At 33.9% G+C, this 20,917-nt stretch overlaps 1 protein-coding gene across 2 annotated transcripts in view; it reads right to left on the reverse strand.

Annotated features, from left to right (window-relative positions):
- The window catches only part of LOC114329289 (soluble guanylate cyclase 88E), a 143,411-nt gene that overhangs the window by 55,282 nt on the left and 67,212 nt on the right, over nt 1-20,917 (reverse strand). For both annotated transcript variants that reach the window (XM_050661509.1, XM_050661510.1), the window contains one exon: nt 12,472-12,650. In XM_050661509.1, the coding sequence (XP_050517466.1) occupies nt 12,472-12,639 (168 nt within the window). In that variant the 5' untranslated portion in view covers nt 12,640-12,650. The remainder of the gene's footprint in view (nt 1-12,471; nt 12,651-20,917) is intronic.

Below are 20,917 nucleotides of genomic sequence, written 5' to 3' on the forward strand. Positions count from 1 at the left end.
CACCAAATTTGGAATAGTTTACGAAAAACGCGTGATATGCCATCTCAGCCAGTATGCCGTCTCAGGCATACTTCCCCTACCTTGTTACCCCCTCCCTTCCTCTATGTTACGGGCAGATAAAAAGCGGTTTTTCGCAAAGAAACATGTATTATTTGGGCCATTTTAAGTAAAAAATGTTCTTACAAGTTTTTTCGTAAAATGAATAGTTTTCGAGATAAATGCGGGTAAACTTTAAAAAATCGAAAAATTGCAATGTTTGAACCCGAATCTTCTTCTTCTTCGGGTGCTATGTCCGTTTACCGAACGTTAGCGATCATATTGGCTATCATAACTTTATTCGCAGCAGATCTGAAGAGCGATTCCGAAGTGTGACCAAACTATTGCCTCAAATTTCTTAACCAAGATGTTCTTCTTCTTCATCGACTTCTTCTGCCTAATATTTTACCCTGCATAATTAGATGTAGAATGCTATATTTTTCCGGATGTCTTCAAACATGCCCAAAATACTCGAGTTTTCTAGACTTTATCATTTTTACCAGTTCTCTGCCTTTCTTCATCCTGCTCAGAGTAATATCATTACGCACCCTGTCCATCCAGCTTACTCTCAGCATTCTTCGATAGCACCATAATTCAAAGGATTCAACCATCTTAAGCATTCTTCCTGTTAAGGTCCATGACTCAACTCCGTAGAGAAGAACGGAAAACACGTAACACTTTAAAATTATTGTCCTAAGACTCAAATTTATGTCATGACCGCATAGAATTTTCTTGTAACGGAAAAATGCTGATTTGGCTTGAGCAATTCTGCAACGTATTTCGGTGGATGGATCCCGATTATCAGTGATTCTGCTTCCCAAGTATGTTATAGCTTCAACTCTCTTAAGTTGTACATCATTAACGTGAATTCCAGCATCGATGACATTATCCTTACTGACGACCATATATTTTGTTTTTGCCAGGTGCCAAGGTGGAGACCATAATTACTGCACTGTGCTACCACAGAATCCAATAGATATTGTAATTCGGTATCACTACTGGCAATCAGTACAGTGTCGTCTGCATATCGGAGATTATTTATCAGTTTCCCGTTTATCACAACTCCACCTTGTGTAGTAGGTACTGAGTGCCTCTTCAAACGTCTTTTCTGAATAAATGTTAAAAATTAATGGTGAAAGAATACATCCCTGTCTTACTCCACGTTGAATTTAAATCTCTTCTGTGTGATCACCGTCTACTCTAACTGTGGCTTTTTGATTCCAGTACAAGTTAGCAATGATTTTTAGATCTTTATCGTCAATATTAGGTGACCTTAGAACATCAAACATCTTAGTATGTGACACTTTGTCAAATGCTTTTTCGAAATCAAGAAAACATAGGTACACATCAGCATTTACATCTCTACTCCTTTGTACTAATACCTGCAACCCAAACAGAGCCTCTCGTGTACCTAGTCCATTTCTAAAGCCAAATTGAGTTTCGCCCAAATGTTCTTCGATTCTTTTAATTTGGTTCTAATTGGTAGTAATTGGTAATTCTAATGGTTCGATGATCATGACATTCTTTTGCCTTCGCTTTCTTGGGAATTGGTATAAAAGTAGATTTCAGCCAATCATGTGGTAAGTAACCATGATTATATATAGCATTAAACAAGTCAACCAATACTTTACTTCCGCAATCTCCTAGTAGTTTTAGAACCTCTGTGGGTATATCATCCCGAATAACTTTTGATAAAAAAATAAAATAGTAATTCTGCTTGCAGCATTTGAGAGTTCAAGTCAAATTATACCGGTTTTGATTTTTTGCATTGCTAAAAATTAATTTTTTTATTGTTAATCAAAGCTATAAACAAACAGTGTTTGAGCGTTTTGTCGCATGCCCGCACCGCGCCAAGGAAGTCCCACCTGGTCGGTTCCATGGTCGGTTCCGTTCGGTTTTAATCCTTGGCGCGGTGCGGAAATGCGACAAAACGCTCAAACACTGTGTGTTTGTAGCTGTGTTTACCAATAAAAAAAATAATTTTTAGAAATGCAAATAATTAAAATCGGTATAATTTGACTTGAATTTTCAAATGTTGCACTCAGAATTGCTATTTTATTTTTTAATCAAAAGTTATTCGGGTTCAAAAATTGCAATCTTTCGATTTTTTAAAGTTTAACCGCGTTTATCTCGAAAACTATGCATTTTACGAAACAACTTGTATTTGCTTGGAACAACATTGTTTGCTTAGAATGACCCAAAAAATTTTTTTTTCGAAAAATCGCTTATTTGCCTACGCCTGTGCCTTGGGTATCTTAAATCTACATCAATAAATGTAATGGAAATTGAAGCTGTTGAAGTTGAACCTCCATTGAATGCCTTGGCAAAAGAAGCATTATCAAGTGGAGAAAACATAGACATCAACATTCTACCAGTATCAGATATAGTTGCATGTAGTAAACATTGGCTCAAATTAAAATGGCAAGCCAATTATACGGAATCCGAAAGAGAGTCATCCTTTAAACATTGGCAACCCACACTTCTTCAAAAAAGGTGGTTTTCTTCAGAGTCCAACAGAAATTTTATTAAAACTATTAATAGGCTAAAGTCAAATCATGTAACACCTACAAGAATGTACAAAATGAATCTATCAGACACTCCAAACTGTACTTGTGGTAAATATGGAGATTTAATACACATCTTATTAGAATGTGAAAACCAACAGGGAAATATTGCATATTTTTATGAAGACTAACGAAAACTAAATGTCTGTTTCCCATTTCACTTAAATGAACTAATTTTCTCTGGAAACGTAGACATATTTAATTGTATTTAACGGTTAATAAGAAAATGTAAATATAAACTTTAAACAATATAATGTACTAACCATATAGGTCTGGATCCCGCGTATGAAAAAAAAGTTGATTAATAGCAAGCTGAAAATTTGTTATTAGCTTAAGGGTATCTAGTCAGACAAACATTAATATATGGGAACACTGGAACAGGGGAAGTTTTAACTGTGGAACAGGTTAAAAATTTGGAACGGTCAGACCACGAAAACGGCACATGTATTTTGTCCGACAGAACAGACTTAAACTCTCCGAACAGAGATTAAACTCTCATGCAAAAATCAGACTGCTATTTATCACCAAATTGGCGTTTTAATGAGTGGAACATGTAAAATATGTCAAATGACAGGAATTATGTCAGGTGATAAATACCAGTCTGATTTTGGCATGAGAGTTTAATCTCTGTTCGGAGAGTTTATGTCTGTTCTGTCGGACAAAATAAATGTGCCATTTTCGTGTGCTGACCGTTCCAAATTTTTAACCTGTTCCACAATTAAAACTGCCCCTGTTACAGTGTTCCCATATATACAAGTTTATCCGACTAGACACCCTTAAGCTATTAACAAATTTTCAGCTTGCTATTAATCAACTTTTTTTTCATACGCGGGATCCAGACCTAATAGAATTAAGATGAAACTTGTAAGCAATTTGCGAACACACCAATAATGTAATAAATCTTATAATATAAAAAAAAGAAAAAATAAAAAAACAAAAAAAAAATTAAAACAAAATTAACATCAAAAAGACAAAAATAAAATAAAAAACTTAAAATTTATATATACAATATATATACGAAATAACAAAAAAACAAAATAAAACAAAAAAAAAGACTAAAAATGGAAAATGAAAATGGAAAAAAAAGGAAAAAAAAAACAGTAACAGTCAAAACAAGTCAAATTTTTTAATTTACATTTACTACTAACTCGAACTCTGATTGTAGATCTGTGAATACAAATTCTAAAATAGTCTGGACAATTGGCTATGCCAAAAAGCCTTAAAAACCCGGAAATAACAAGTTTCAACAAATTTTATTAGGAATCTCCATAAAATTCTCGGATACGACGTAGATACAGGTCACCAGGTGCCTCGTACAGCATCTTCGTTGCAATATTCGTGTTCAGCGACCTCAAAAACCCTGAGATAACAAATTTCAACTACTTCATAAATAATTTTTATAAAACTTCAAGAGATACGTAGATACTGGGCACCAGGTACCTCATAAAGCATCGTCTAAGCAATATTCGTATTCAGCGACCTCAAAAACTTTGGGATAACAAGTTTCAACGATTTTCATGATTAATTTCCACAAAACTTCAGGAGACGACGTGCATACCGGGATGCCAGGCCCCAGGTACCTCTTACAGCTTCGCAGATCCTATATTCCTGTTTAGCGACCTTAGAGACTCCCCCAAGTATAAAAACTGAACTCATTTCCATGATTATTTTACGTGTTTTGAATTTTTCTTGCAGTACTTTGAGATGCACTTTGGAAAATGCATTTTCCGCCTACAACAATGCAATTTTCATATGTCCCTCATGACAAGTGATCAAGAATTTTCCTGAAGTTCTCCCGAATCGAATGCAAAATGTATCATAACGATCGGTCTTACTTTAAAAGAGTTATGAGGTTTGGGCGATTTTAGTGTTTTATTTCCTCGCCTATATACAAACAAAATGACACATACATAATATACACTTTTTAGGGTCGGTTTCTCATACCTGCGTTTATTTTTTGGCTGCTCTACCTAATCGGCGATTACAGACGATCAAGCGCGAGCACGATTGTGTAGAGGGCATACCAGAAGTTGCCAATGATCGTCTATGATCGCCCATGACTGTAGCCAGTGGTTCCCAACCTTTTATGTCTGAAGACCCACCTTCTGATGTTTTTTCATATTCGCGACCCATCCCACACCCATAATAATACACATATGTACGTTATTCAGACACTATAAGAGCCACGCCGCGACCCACCTGAAATCTGCCCGCGACCCACCGGTTGGGAAACGCTACTGTAGACGATCCGTGATTTTGCGGTTTTTTGGAGACGCTTCAAAGGGAATCATCGAGTAATAAATAATAAGTTAATGAGTAATAAGTAGGGAGCGGATTTTATGCTAAATGCATATTGCATGCATATTTCGCATATTTGAGCACTTTACTAAATTTTGCATATTTTTAAAGACACATGCATATTTTGTGCATATTATTTAAAAACATTTAAGTCAAAAAAAAATTAAATTTTTTAATTCGACACAAAATATTTCCCCGCACAGGCTGTCGTATCTATTAATTCGAGAACTACCTGAAGAGAGACGGTTCATTCACTGCCTTTTCATTTTTTCTTAGAAAATACCCGATCTTTACACAAAGTACTTTATAGTGCTTATAGAACGCCGTTATAAATTGATTGTAGGATGTTAAAATGATGAAGGATGGTTTACCGGGAAATCCGAATTTTATTTACTTTTATTATATTTAGTACAATTTGTATCCCAATATAGTAGGTACCTATAATTCTGGTGATTCTTTTTAATCCCCTATTGTTAAGAGAGTTTACACATTTAACCATAGATTTACGATTTTCTAACGGAAATTGAAATATTCATGCTTTAGATCAGATCCCGTCTTTAAACGGCTTTAAAAATTTGGAGGACATAATAATATATGCGAAATTATTAATGGAAATTTTGAAATTGATTTTGGTGCAGAATTTTCGTCTTTTAATGCGCCCCAATTACTTCTGTTGAAGGTGAAAGGAGTTTTTCAAGTTATAAAAATATTTTATCTGATCAAAGAAAATGTTTCCTCGTGAAAAATTTGGAAAAACACATTGTAGTGAATTATAATCGAAGATATATAGGGTGTCCCAAAAGTAGTGGAACGGTCGAATATTTCGCGAACTAAACATCGGATCGAAAAACTGAAAAATACGTGTTCAATCATTTTCAAAAATCTATCCAATGACATCAAACACCAACCCCCACTACACCCCCTGGAGGTGGGGTGGGGGGTAACTTTAAAATCTCAAATGGAAACCCCTAGTTTTTCTTTCAGATTTGGATTCATTACATAAAAGTAAGCAACTTTTATTCAAGACATTTTTTCGAACTGTGGATAGATGGCGCTATAATTGGGAAAAACGGTTTATCCTGATACCATAGGTAAATTATAGAAACGGTCTAATATCTTTAGAAATACACTTCCTAATGAGAAACCAAAAAACAGGTTTTTAATATTTTTCGAAAACCTATCGATAAATACTAAAAATAACCCTCCAACCCACCCCCTGGAGACGAGGTGAGGGTAAATTTAAAATCTTAAATAGCAACCCCCACTTTTTATTGCAAATTCGAATTCGTCATGAAAAATTAAGCAACATTTATTCGAAACATTTTTTAAAATTGCTGATAGATGGCGCTAATAAATCGTATTTTTCCAATTAAAGAGCCATCTATCAACAATTCTAAAAAATGTTTCGAATAAATATTGCTTAATTTTTCATGACGAATCGGAATCTGTAATAAAAAGTGGGGGTTGCTATTTAAGATTTTAAAGTTACCCCCAACCCCATCTCCAGGGGGTGGGTTGGAGGGTCATGTTTAGTGTTATTCGATAGGTTTTCGAAAAGTATTAAAATCGTTTTTTTTGGTTTCTCATTTGGAAGTGTATTTCTTGAGATATTAGACCGTTTCTATAATTTACCTATGGTATCAGGATAAATCGTTTTTCTCAATTATAGCGCCATCTATCCACAGTTCGAAAAAATGTCTTGAATAAAAGTTGCTTACTTTTACGTAACGAATCCAAATCTGCAAGAAAAACTAGGGGTTTCCATTTGAGATTTTAAAGTTACCCTTTACCACACCTCTAGGGGGTGTAGTGGGGGTTGGTGTTTAGTGTCATGGGATAGATTTTTGAAAATGATTGAAAACGTATTTTTCAGTTTTTCGATCCGATGTTTAGTTCGCGAAATATTCGACCGTTCCACTACTTTTGGGACACCCTGTATATAGTGATATTGTTGTTTTATTTTAAATAGGTAACTATTGGTATCAGTTTTTGTAAAAAATGTGAATAAATTGCATTGTATAAAAATAACGATTTTATTTGAAAGATAATAAATAAGATTGCCGCCCCCCTGTAAAAGAACCTCCTAGAATAGAATAGAACAGAAAATTTGTGGTTTCTCGAAATGCGCATTTTTTGAATTTTTGTGCATATCTTGCGCATATTTCGTAATTTTTTACTGCATATATATGCGCATATTTCATCAAAATTGATCGCATATAAATCCGCTCCCTAGTAATAAGTAATAGTTGCTGAATGCAAGAATGCAGGGAAGAAGACCTGTTGAAAGACCTAAAAAGAGATGGGAAGACGAAGTCGATGAGGATGCCAGGAACTTCCTGGGAACGCGTTCATGGAAAAGAACAGCGGTAAATCGAAATGATTGGAGAAGCTTGTTGAAGGAGGCCAAGGCTCGATTTGGGCTGTAGTGCCATTGGATGGATGGAAGTAATAGTTGCATTGACATGCCCACGCGATCGCCGATGATTCATTTCCAGTCGGAAAATATTGTGTGTTAAAAAAGGTGTAATTTTTATAAGTACTAAAAAGTTGATGCAAGCTTAACTATCCCCCGTACCGAAAAATGTCAATGCGATTGCAAGTCGTATTTTAACTGGTATGGACTTTGTGAAAGTAGTGTCTAGTTTGATGTATCTAAACTCATTTGATTTTATCTCGATAAAGCCTGTCTTAAAGGTAGTTATTAAAGACCACTCGTCTTTTCCTCCATTTTTTTTACAACTTTTCGTTGGGTCATATTGACATACTGGTTGTATACCGCTATTAAATAAATTGTAGCAGTAGCAACACACTGCACGTTCATCTTGATGGTTGTCGTTCAACATGCTACGGACGATTATGTGGACACTTGTACGATGATTGTGCCGATCATCACATGATCGGCCATAATCGGCGATAATGAAAAGCAGGCATATGGTTCAGTTGATCGAAGTTCACCGGTGAACTTCGGTTTTGTTTGGAATGCATATCTCGGAGTGCGGACTTTTCCCCAAATCGACTCTACCTTATCGGCAGAGTCTACGAGAAGTGTACGGTAAATTGAAGCTGTAATTACAAAGAAACAAATATGTATGTCTGTTTAATATATATAGCTGTGTAACAGCGTAGCAAGGGGCTGCGTGCTAGACATGACATGGCTAACTTCAAGCCAGTCAACATGGTTGTCACTTGTATGATTTATTATTTATTGTATGTAAGATGTTTAGTAAGTTTTATAAAAATATATAAGTTTACTCAATACTATGATTGTTTGACTTATAACCCATTAAATAAAGTAGTTTAAACATGGCGCAGTCAGTAGGATCAAAATGCTGCAAGCGAATGGAAGTTCTGGAAGACTAGTTTCGAAGATTATTTACTAGCAACGGGACAAGACCAGTCAGCAGATAAAATGAAAATGTCAATTTTAAGAAATATAATTGGGGCTGAGTCTGCCAAAATTATGTCCACATTCGAGATCCCAGAAGCCGAAAATAACAAGTATGACTTGATGATATCACTAATCGATAAGTATGTTAATCCAAGGATGAATGAATCATTTGAAAGATACAATTTTATCATGAGGGTCCAGAAAGAAGGAGAGTCGTTTGAGCAGTTTCTTACTAGTTGTAGACATTTGATTCGAACATGTAATTATAATGAAATTGATCCAGAACAAACAGCCGAAGATAAAGCTCTGAGAGACAAAATATTAATGGGCATCAGAGATCCAGTTACTAGAGAAGCTCTATTGAGAGTGGACAAACTTACCCTACAAAAAGACATTACAATTATGACATGCACTCCACATTACCACCAGAGTAATGGACTTGCAGAAAAAGCAGTCAATATAAGCAAACAAATTTTAAGAAAGAGTAATGAGGAAAATGTTGATTTTAGAGATTTGGTGATGGAATATAATAATACCTGCATAATAAATCTTGATGCATCTCCAGCTCAAATTTTACAGAGCAGGATCCTGAGAGGACAATTACCAACTACAGCTAATAAATTAGAACCTACAATCCAGAAACAAGTATATAAGAATTTATGCAAAGAAAAAGAGAAATTACAAGTACGTTATGATAAGACAGCACGAAGAAAACCAGTAGAGTTTAGAAAGGGAGATAGGGTAGTAATAAGAAGTTCAAAAGATAATTATTGGCGTAAAGCAATTGTGTTAGAAAAGGCCAATGAACCTAGATCATATTGGGTGAAAAAAGAAGATAACAATAAAATTATTAGACGGAATTCACACCAAATGAAACATTCATACACCACAACACTTGAAAAAGAACTCATTTTAGAACCCGAGTTGTACCCTGATATTCAGTCACAAAGTGTTCATAAAGATACCACTCACATTAACGTAAATGATAGTGTTAATAAAACCATTAGTTGCCCAAGCCCAAATGTAAAATCAGTACCTACATTGAGTCATAAAGTCAACCCAAATATTGAGACTTCTAACAGTTATAAGACGAGAGTTGGTCGTAATATAAAGACCCCTTATAGATATCGATCTTAGGGGGAAGGTGTTTAATATATATAGCTGTGTAACAGCGTAGCAAGGGGCTGCGTGCTAGACATGACATGGCTAACTTCAAGCCAGTCAACATGGTTGTCACTTGTATGATTTATTATTTATTGTATGTAAGATGTTTAGTAAGTTTTATAAAAATATATAAGTTTACTCAATACTATGATTGTTTGACTTATAACCCATTAAATAAAGTAGTTTAAACAATGTCTTTGTATTCACTTTATCACGCTTAAAGAATTACGGGATCTGGATTTCAGTGCATATTTTTTTATAATTCTCGTATCAAAGCTAGGCGTGAAGTTAGTCGTATTGATGACAGTTGGGGAAACGTCCGCGACCCGCATTTCTCATTGCACGTTCATGTCAGTACACGTTCTACAGCTTTCGAGAAATGCCAATAGATGGCAAACGTAAAAAACTATCGCCATTTTGTACGACCTTTTTTATGCTGTTTTTGAATGAATTTAAATTTAAGTATTTATAGTCAAATAGACATTTTATTAATTATAAATAAATGTTATAAAAACATAAATAATGTTATCGTTTATCGTTATAATAAAATAGGTTATATTTATATTATGACAGCGCGTTTCATGTTAACACAACTCATGCGTAATCCATGAAATCATCTGAACTGGGTTCTGAAATCTTTGAACGGCCGAATTCCAGCGTTCAAGCATCGTTCAAAGTTTAAACTGCCATCGGTTGAACGTGAATTGAGAACGACGGTTTTGACTTTAAACTGACGTTCACTAAAAGTTCAGGTTAAACTGGAGTTGAACTCGATATGAGAAATTGGCCGTTAGTGGGATGGATTTTTTTCCGAAATCCAAAAGAGGTGGAAATGTCGGTGAAGCGATTAGGAATAAGTAGCTGTCTGGATCTCAGAAATTTACAATTGTTTCATTTATGGTTTTCGTGTCAAACAGTGTAAATGTGTGTATTGAGGATAACAAAATCTATAATAAACAAAATATGCAAAAGATTAAATGACATTTTTGTAATGCAGCTGTTTGATTTTAAATACTAAAGGTGAAGACTAGTAAAGTAAGTATATGAAAAAGTGACACAATTTTACTGAACAAGCATAGACAAACTCCAGACTCTAAGTGAGGCTATGCTTAAATACTTGGAAGCCTTTGGGATATGGGTATACAGACGACTACTAAAAATAAGGAGATTTGAAACTGTTCATTAAAAGAATGATTATGATCTAGTAGGTGAAGTGCATATGTAAAAGTGTCTGTTTTTCTTTTGTTGAAAACCCTTTTGTGTTCTGCTATCCGTTTGTCAAAGGGTCTGCCAGTTTGACCGATGTAAGTTTTCGGACAGTCACCACAATTTAGTTTGTAAACACCACTCTGTAGTAAAAAAAGATGAAGTTTTCGATCCTAATAGCATTATTAATAATATTTAGAAAATATTAAATTATTACTAAAAGATTTTTAAATTGAAAACTTATTGGTCCATTTCCTTGGTAACACCGCCAAGGCTTCTAAAATTTGCAAGCCAAATGGATGCTGAAGCGAAGAAGACAAGAGGAATTCAAAAAACTTACAATTCACGACCCCGTCTGTTCAGCTGGTAAATTCCAACAGAAAATGGACCTAGTTATTCGAAGGAGTAAATACCAATATAAAAATAAAATAAAAATTTTATTTTTAGTTCAGTTGCAATGCGAAGGCAAAACAATCTTACTTTTCAATTAGAATACGGAGCGCAGTCCAGTCCTCTGAATCGCGATTTTCGGCTCTTATTGGAGCCTCATCGGAGAGAACGTAGGTTTGTTCTCCATACCCCAATTGATCAGCACTGAGAGGTTCTCCCACCCATTGCAACTGAAGTGAAAATATTAGGTGACTAGCGTCATATGGCAATTAAAAGATGAAACCACTCCGTAGTTGTTTTCTCTTTCGGCTCTTATTGTTCTTAATATATCTGCTTAATTTGTTGTTAGTTCTGAAAGCTGGTGTTATTCCTTTCTTTTTTATGTAACCAAAAATATTTAAACCAAAAACTCCATAAGAAAGCCCTGAAATTAGTATATCCACCACCACAGAAAGAACCCCGTACCTTCTGCTCTATCACATATACTGGCAAGATAACAACAAAAATAGCCAGATACATAAAAAAGAAAGGAATAACACCAGCTTTCAGAACTAACAACAACTTAAGCAGATATATTAAGAATAATAAGAGCCAAAAGAGAAAACAACTACAGAGTGGTGTTTACAAACTAACTTGTGGTGACTGTCCGAAAACTTACATCGGTCAAACTGACAGAACCTTTGACAAACGGATAGCAGAACACAAAAGGGCTTTCACTAATAGAAAAACAGACACTTCTACATACGCACTTCACCTTCTAGATTCTAGATCATAATCATTCTATTAATGAACAGTTTCAAATTCTGCATATTCAAAATAAAGGCCTTAAGCTATCTTTATTAGAATCTATGGAAATTAATAAATTGAAAAATACAGATATAATTCTGAATGACCAACTCGAGACAAACAGCTCCCCACTCCTCAACCTCTTCAGTTAAAGACTTTAAAAAGGCAAACCCATAGTAATCTAAATCACTTGAGAAAGGCACTCTGCCGAAACAGCTGTAGTCACATAGTTGTAATAAATTTTGTGGAAGTATAGAAAACAAACGTTTTCAGTGTTTTATTGTTAGATAAAATGAACTTCCATCAAGTAACGGTCGAATCCATCAATTACAACTGGTTATGATAATAAAGAGACGGAATCTGGAGTACTTCGGTCACATTATGCGATACCCTGAAAAATATGATCTTTTAGATCTGAACATTTAGGGAAAGATCCAAGGTAAACGTGGTCGTGGTAGAAGATGAACAACATAGCTGAAAAATCTAAGACAATGGTACGGAAAATCGACTACATCATTATTCAATGCTGCTGTCAATAAAGTCACGATACCGAATGCAGTAGCCAACATGATATCGTACGATCGATAACGGTGATGGAACTAGAAGAAGAAATAAAATTATAAAATAAAAGGTAAGTACCTGTACTGCCTTCTTGGATAATCTTGGTAGCAATCCTTCTGGATATACTTGATGTGTACTGAAACTTGGTTGGTCTACTGCCGCAGCTCGTCTTATTTCCTCCCATTTGTCTTCTCCGTATGTCTGTTTGATATACTCCGACATATTTTCTATTAAAAGCCCGTACATAGTGCATTTGTCTAAAAAGAAAAATAATCTGTAAAAGTGGTACCATCCAACATGGTGTCGCGAAAAAAGGTCGCCAACAATTGGTCGAGCGAAAAAATGTCGCGCACATTTGAGCGCGTATCAAAAGGTCGCCGGCGAAAAAACAGCGCCGACGAAATAAGGTCGCGTGCAATTGATCGCGCGAAAAAAGATCGCGTCATGTTTTACATTATTAAAACCATTCAATTGGTTTTCAAAAAGGTTCTAAAGAAATTCTATTTGCATACTTTAACTTTATGCATTATGAGCCGATTAGTCTTGGAATTCCATCTAATTACTTTTTAATGTATTTTGGATGTATAAGAAGATGGGAAAAATAACGTATATCTAAATACTTTTTAATGTATTTTGGATGTGTAGGAAGATGGGAAATATAGGAGAATGGGAAATTATTTCATATGGTATTTTCAGGTTATTCAAGTGAATATACTTGAAAATTGAACAATTTTTAACATGAAGAAAGTATTTTTTTTTGTTCTACGTGAATAATTTTAATATATGGATCTAAATTCAGAAAGGTACTTTCCTTCACACTTTTTACAGGCTTAGGACTGTCAGCAAAAAACTGGCGTGTTTAAAAGTGTTTGCTCTTCCTAATCGGATATCGTTAAAAATGTACAGTAATAATAGTTCTATTTACAGTATATATTACATACAAACGAATACCAGGTACCAGTTTACCTATTTTTGGTATTTTCAGAGACCGGTAATTAGCATAATTGGTTCTTAGTAGAAAGTCGTTATGCAGATTAGTGAAGAATAAGTAGTTTAGATAAGGGCACCTTATTGTGTAGGTATTTATTAGGAATTCCATGAAGTCATTACGATAAGACATTATTGGAAATGCTAAAATAAATATTGTACAAAAGTTCTTTGTCTAATTGTGCGTTATTCACTAATGTGGTAATTATTATTCCATATTCGTGAAACGTACTTTTTTTACTTTTTAATGTATTTTGGATGTATAAGAAGATGGGAAAAATATCGTATATCTCATTATTCATTAGCTTGTCGATTTGTCAAGATGGTCTTAACTTACGTAAAGAGTCAAAAAGGTGCCAATATGTTGGTGTATAATGGATATATCCATAGAAAGGAAAAAACGATTGATCAAAAGACAATTTGGAAGTGCGCTCAGTACAATAAGCATAAATGTACCGGGAGAGTTCACACAGTGGGAGATGAAGTAGTGAAAAGTACAAGTCACAACCACGTTGCCGATGCGTCAATATTAGAAGCAAAAAAGGCTTGTAACAGAATGAAAGAACTGGCTCATCAAGTTGAACTAACAACACAAGGAATCATAGCTACCGTTTCACAAGAAGTGTCTGTGGGTGCAACTGGGCAGCTACCTTCTATTTCATCCCTAAAGCGAACTATTCAGAACACACGCCAAAGAGTGGAAGCTATTCCGGCAAATCCAAGAAGCTTAACAGAGCTTATTATTCCGGAAGAATACACCAGAAACAATAACGGCGAACCGTTTCTTTTATTTGACAGTGGTCCAAACGAACAGAGAATTTTAATATTTTCCACTGAAAGAAATTTAACTTTGATGGCGAGCTGTGAACACTGGTATGCCGATGGAACATTCACATGTACTCCTCTATTGTTTGGTCAGCTGTATACAATACATGGCGTACAGTATAGCAACGTTATTCCAACTGTTTTTGCTCTACTTCCTAATAAAACTCAGGCAACATACACTCGACTCTTCCATGAATTAAAAACGTTACGACCAGGTTTACGTCCTACAACAATAATGGTGGATTATGAAAAAGCAGCAATTAATGCTTTACAACAAGAGTTTCCTGAAGTCAGAATCCGTGGATGTTTCTTTCATTTCACACAATGTTTGTGGAGAAACATGCAAGGTACAGGACTGCAACAAGTTTATACAGAAGACGCGAATTTTGCTCTACATCTGCGACAATTGGCAGCCCTAGCCTTCGTACCTGAAGTAGATGTTGTTGCAACATTCGGAGAGCTACTGGACAGCGAGTTTTACACTCAAAATGAAAATTTACTAACACCTTTAATAAACTACTTTGAGGATGTATGGATAGGCAGATTGGATCGACGACAACAAAGAAGACCGCCAATGTTTCCAAGGAATCTTTGGAATTGCTTCGAATTTATAGAGGAAGATCTACCGCGTACTAATAATGCTGTCGAAGGTTGGCACAACAGCTTCTCCTCGATATTAAATGCAGCACACCCAAATCTATGGAAGTTTATTACGGGGCTAAAGAAAGAAGAGAGTTTAAATCGATTAAAAGTGGAGCAATACATAGCTGGAAACCAACAACCTCAAAAAAAAAATTTATAAAGATACAGCGCGGCGAATAAAAACGATTTGTTTGCAATACGGGAACCGGCCAAATCTAGAATATTTAAGAGGAATTGCCCAAAATTTTCAACTGCAAGTATAAAAAACTAAAAAACAATTAAAAAAAAATTAAAAAAAAACAAAAAAAAAATAAAAATTAAAAAAACACAAAAAAATAAAAATAAAAAAAAAAATAAAAATTAGAAAAAAATAAAAAAATTAAAATTAAAAAAACTTTTAAACACGCCAGTTACTAACTGCCAGTCCTAAGCCTGGATAAAGTGTGAAGGAAAGTTAAAGTATGCAAATCTGTTATTAATATAAATGTATTCTTTAACTATGATATCTTCAATAAGTACTCACCAGTGACAATGTATTAATGAAATTGTGCCTGTTATATAATTTTTAACCACAATATCATTATTTTATTTGGGAAATTTTATTTTAATAAAGATGGTAGCCCTTAACCTACCCTATCTATATGTAGTATATACCCTGTAAAATATATTAAGCTTATATTAAAACTTACTCTTAAATAACCAAGGGTAAATTTTGCGACACTGCCAAGTCGTGAAATAATACCTCTAGGTACTTTCCCTACAACATTTACAGTTAAAATTACCTTAATTCGACCATTAAATTGGTCGAACATTTTACATGATCAATTTCAAATAGGATTATTTACTTCCAATTATTTTCCTATTATTTAAAGTGGAAAATAAAACTAAAGTCATTTAGAAGTCAATATTGGGTTGACGAAATATTTTTTACCAATAGGTTAAAATGACTAATAAGAAAATATTTAACTGTTTGGGTCATTATTTAACAGCAATCCTTTAGTTCTATTGCATCATCTAAATCTGACCTAAGCCTGGATTAAGTGTGAAGGAAAGTTAAAGTATGCAAATGAAAACATATTTTCTGACGCGATCTTTTTTCGCGCGATCAATTGCACGCGACCTTATTTCGTCGGCGCTGTTTTTTCGCCGGCGACCTTTTGATACGCGCTCAAATGTGCGCGACATTTTTTCGCTCGACCAATTGTTGGCGACCTTTTTTCGTAGATCCATGTTAGATAAAGATTGGAAGAAATTTTGGTGGAAATCAACTTGTGTGAATCGAACACCGCTGTCCTGCGCGTAGCACCAAAAATTATTGTTTATTTCAAAAAATTCCTGATGCCGTGATAATTAATCGATTTTGATTTTGAAAATTGCAAATGAAAGATACAGAACACTTCTATAAGCAAAAAAAATTTCAACTTGCTACCTGATTTATTTTCAGTCCTGTAACATTTTGAAAAAATGATTTTTTTTTGCGAAAGCTGGATTGCAAAATTTATTTTGCAAAATCTATCAAACCGATCTTAATGAAATTTACAGTATTGTTTTCCTGTATCATAAAGTTTTTTCTGCGTGAAATATGAAGGTCCTAGGTGTAGCAAAATGGTTGAAAAACGTAAAATGCGAATACTTGTTTTTGTATGGTTTTTTCGCAATTATTGCTATTTTGCAACTAGGGTGACTATTTTTTAAATTTTCAACCAATTCTGTATTGTAGAAAATTTAATTACGCAACTTTTATGTCAGTAGAACTTTTCTTGTAAATGAATACTTCTAAAGTTATAATCAAAAAACCAAGAAAAAAATCGAATTTTTCCTTAAATTTTTGACATTTTGATTATTTAAACAATGTTCCGGACCTTTTTGAGAGGGAGGATAACTCAAATATTATTATTTGATTTATTTTCAAGCAATTTCTGCAAAAAAATTTGAGTCACCTCTCAACGTCCATCTCAAAACAGATGCGCCCTGGACTATAAATAGATATTTTTCTTGCTTTGTCGATTCTTAAATCGTTTTTTGCAATGGTTGCTTCTTTTGAATCTTTTTCCTTAAATATCCCAAAAATGTTCTAATGGATTAATATCAGGACTACAAGTGGGTCAATCCAAAATGGGAATATCCGACAGTAATTAGGTAGTCCATGACGATTCGCGAAATACATGAATGCGTATTATCCTGCATAAGAAATTATCCCCAAAGAAAGAGGCTTAGAAAACAGCATTGTTCTCCAAATACTGTGTATCTGTCTGCTGTTAGAGTTCCATTTATGAAAAGTAATTCAGTGCGTCTGTTGAAAGATAGACCATACCATAACACCTTCGCCCCCAAACTTCTAGGTGAATTATAGCAAGGTGCAAATCGTTCTCCAGGTATCCTCTATGCAGTTCGCGTCAGTCTGGATATAATAAGAAAAAAAACTTGACTCGTCAGAAAACAATAAAACACTCCATTGCTGTTAGCTCGATAAGCTGGTGTTAATTTAGAGCATGCTACTGGCTTATGAGAACATTAACCATTTCCATTCAAGATCCTTACAGTTTGTGCTGAAATATGAGTTCCTCGAGCTTCTAACAAACGACTAGTGAGAAAATTTGACGTTAAAGAGCTGTTTTGTAATGTGGAAATCTTTAATCTCTCATCACGCTGAGAAGAAATTGGGAGCAAAAACCAAATACTGATGTTATCTGTAAGAAAATGGGAGTAAATAAAGAGTAAACAAAATGAACTGGGGAGGAAAGAGAATATTAGGTCAGTTACAGTCCTTGTATCGATTTCTCATTAATTCATTAGAGGAACTTAACTAAGTGCCTCTAAAATAAACAATTGAATTGGATCAGTCGCCAAATTGAAGTTTATTTTCTGTTTGGGGTGTTTGCATTAAAATTATGATATTCCTTTTCGAAATATAATCGTTAGGCTGAAAAATTCGTAGGTTAACATTGAAAAATATTTTTATCGCCAACCGTCACTAAAGTCATTCATTATTGTACTCATTTGCCGCCATTTGCGGCAGTAAAGTAACACTTTATTGTACTGAAAGAAGAATGTTACTTTACCTGCCGCGATTAATCAAAGTAACCAAGATTGAATGTAAGTGGTCGATGGCAGTGGTCGATAGTAATAACTATTGTAAAAATTAGTGTATATCTGGGTTCTTTGGTGATTATATGTGACAAAAATTTCAAAGGGATCCATTTAATTGTTTAAATTTTATTCAAATTGTTTATCCCTGAGAGCTTTTTTTTTGCAATAACATAAGTCAGAAAAAAATTATGTTAGAACCATTTTACAGGTGTCAAATGAAAGAGCATGAGCTAAATTTTCGAATTAGTTTAAAAAAAGTAAATAAAAATGCATTTATTAGTAATAAATAATTATGCAAAAGTATCGTCAATTTTTCCTTATAAACATTTTATTTTTTTATCTAATAAATAAGTAGTAGCTTGCACTACACATATTGGTAGTTTTGCATCTAAAACACGGTAAAAAATAGTTTTTTTGAAAAAAGTTATTCAAAAAGTTTATAAGGAAAAATTGACGATACTTTTGGATAATTATTTCTTACTAATAAATGCATATTTTATTCACTTTTTTAAACCAATTTGAAACTTTAGCCCATGCTCTTTCATCTGACATCTGTAGAATGGTTCTAAAATCATTTCTTTTTCTGACTTGCGTCATTGCAAAAAAAAGCTCTCTGGGATAAACAATTTGAATAAAATTTAAGCAATTGAATGAATCGCTTTGAAATATTTGTCACATATTAAGCACCAAAGAACACCCATTTGACAAAAATTTCAAAGCTGTACACTAATTTCTACAATTAGTCCAGGGCGCATCTGTTTTGAGATGGACGTTGAGAGGTGACTCAAATTTTTTTGCAGAAATTGGTTGAAGATAACTCAAATAATAATATTTGAGTTATTCTCCCACTCAAAATGATCCGGAACATTGTTTAACTAATCAAAATGTCAAAATATGAAGGAAAAATTCGATGTTTTTATTTGTTTTTCGATTATAACTTTAAAACTATTCATTTCTGAGAAAAGTTGTGCTGACACAAAAGTTGCGTAATTAAATTTCCTACAACATAGAGTTAGTAAAAATTTAAAAAATAGTCACCCTTGTTGCAAAATAGCAATAATTGCCAAAAAACCATACAAAAACAAGTATTCGCATTTTACGTTTTTCAATCCTTTATGATATACTTAGGACCTTCATATTTTACCCGGAAAAACTTTATAATATAGTAAAACAACACTGTAAATTTCATTAAGATCGGCTTAACAGATTTTGCAAACTAAATTTTGCAATCCAGCTTTTGCAAAAAAAATTTATTTTTTTTTAAATGTTGCAGGACTGAAAATAAAGCAGATAGCAAGTTGATTTTTTTTGCTTATAGAAGTGTACTGTACCTTTCGCTTGCAATCTGCAAAATTAAAATCGATTAATTACCACGGCGTCAGGAAATTTTTTAAATAAACATTAATTTTTGGTGCTACGCGCAGGACAGCGGTGTTCGATTCACACAAGTTGATTTCCACCAAAGTTTCTTCCAACCTTTATCTAATATATTATTTTCTTACTCTATATTTTGTTGTATTTTAATATTTTAATTCCACAAAAATCAAACTAATTTTATTATTGTTCGTGAAACATTGTTTAAACAATCGCATATTATGTTTAAAAATAATAAACTTTTATTCTCTAATAAATTAAATATTAAAATAATAAATCTTTTTTTTCAAAAGCTGGATTTCAAAATTTATTTTGCAAAATCTATTGAACCGATCTTAATGAAATTTACAGTATTGTCTTACTATATCATAAAGTTTTTCTGGGTGAAATATGAAGGTCCTAAGTGTAGCATAAATGGTTGAAAAACGTAAAATGCGAATACTTGTTTTTGCAATTATTGCTATTTTGCAACAAGGGTGACTACTTTTTAAATTTTTAACCAACTCTATATTGTGGGAAATTTAATTACGCAACTTTTATGTCAGTACAACTTTTCTCGAAAATGAATACTTTTAAAGTTATAATCAAAAAACGAAGAAATAAATCGAATTTTTCCTTTATTTTTTGACATTTTGATTATTTAAACAATGTTCCGGACCTTTTTGAGAGGGAGGATAACTCAAATATTATTATTTAAGTTATTTTCAAGCAATTTCTGCAAAAAAAATTTGAGTCACCTCTCAACGTCCAAACTAATATTTTTACAGATGCGCCCAGAGCCCAGAGCACGCCAAATATAATTCTATTTTGCTGACGTCACAAAATAGAATTTCATAATGGGAGAATCGACGGTTGCTAGGCAACGTGACGTCACTAAAATAGAATTTTATTTGGCGTGCTCCCGCACCTGGGCCCGGATTACGTACACTCGATACGCATCGTATCCGCCATGTTTTACCGTAGCGCCTTATGGGAAAACATGGCGGATACGATTCGTATCGAGTGTTCGTAATCCGGGCCCGGGTCTAAATATGCATGTCTAACATACCAGTGCCAACTTACCGTGAACCACATTATTACCGAATGTCATCAGTTCAGTGTAGTAAGACAACAGCTCAAACTCAAACCGCAGCTACGTGACATTCTAGGTGATACCGTTGATTGATGTATTGGATATCATATCAATATCCAATATCCAATATCCCATATCAATATTTCAATCAACGGTGATACCAACCAGTTAGCCAGAGTTTTTCAGTTTTTAAAAAAATATATCATTGTATCATAAACTTTAAATTTTTTTTTATGACATAACTTGTTAATGCTCTTTAATTATACAGTATAATTTAATTATATTGTTTGTAATCGTCCCGTGCGAGTGGCCATAGTTGCCGAGCACGTTAATGTAAACCAAAAAAAAAATTCTACAATATTTATTTCAAAATTAATTTTTTCTACGAGCGTGCAAAAATGTCTACTTTCGCGCACGCATTTTAGTTTAGAAAGTTTCACTTTTCCGCACGCGTGTTACTTTTCCGCACGCGGTTTTTACTTTTCCGCACGCGTGTTAATTTAGATATGTTAATATGGCCTTAAAGTAATTATA

This window comes from Diabrotica virgifera, chromosome 9, assembly GCF_917563875.1.
Source record: "Diabrotica virgifera virgifera chromosome 9, PGI_DIABVI_V3a".
In the NCBI taxonomy this organism is placed as follows: Eukaryota; Metazoa; Arthropoda; class Insecta; order Coleoptera; family Chrysomelidae; genus Diabrotica; species Diabrotica virgifera.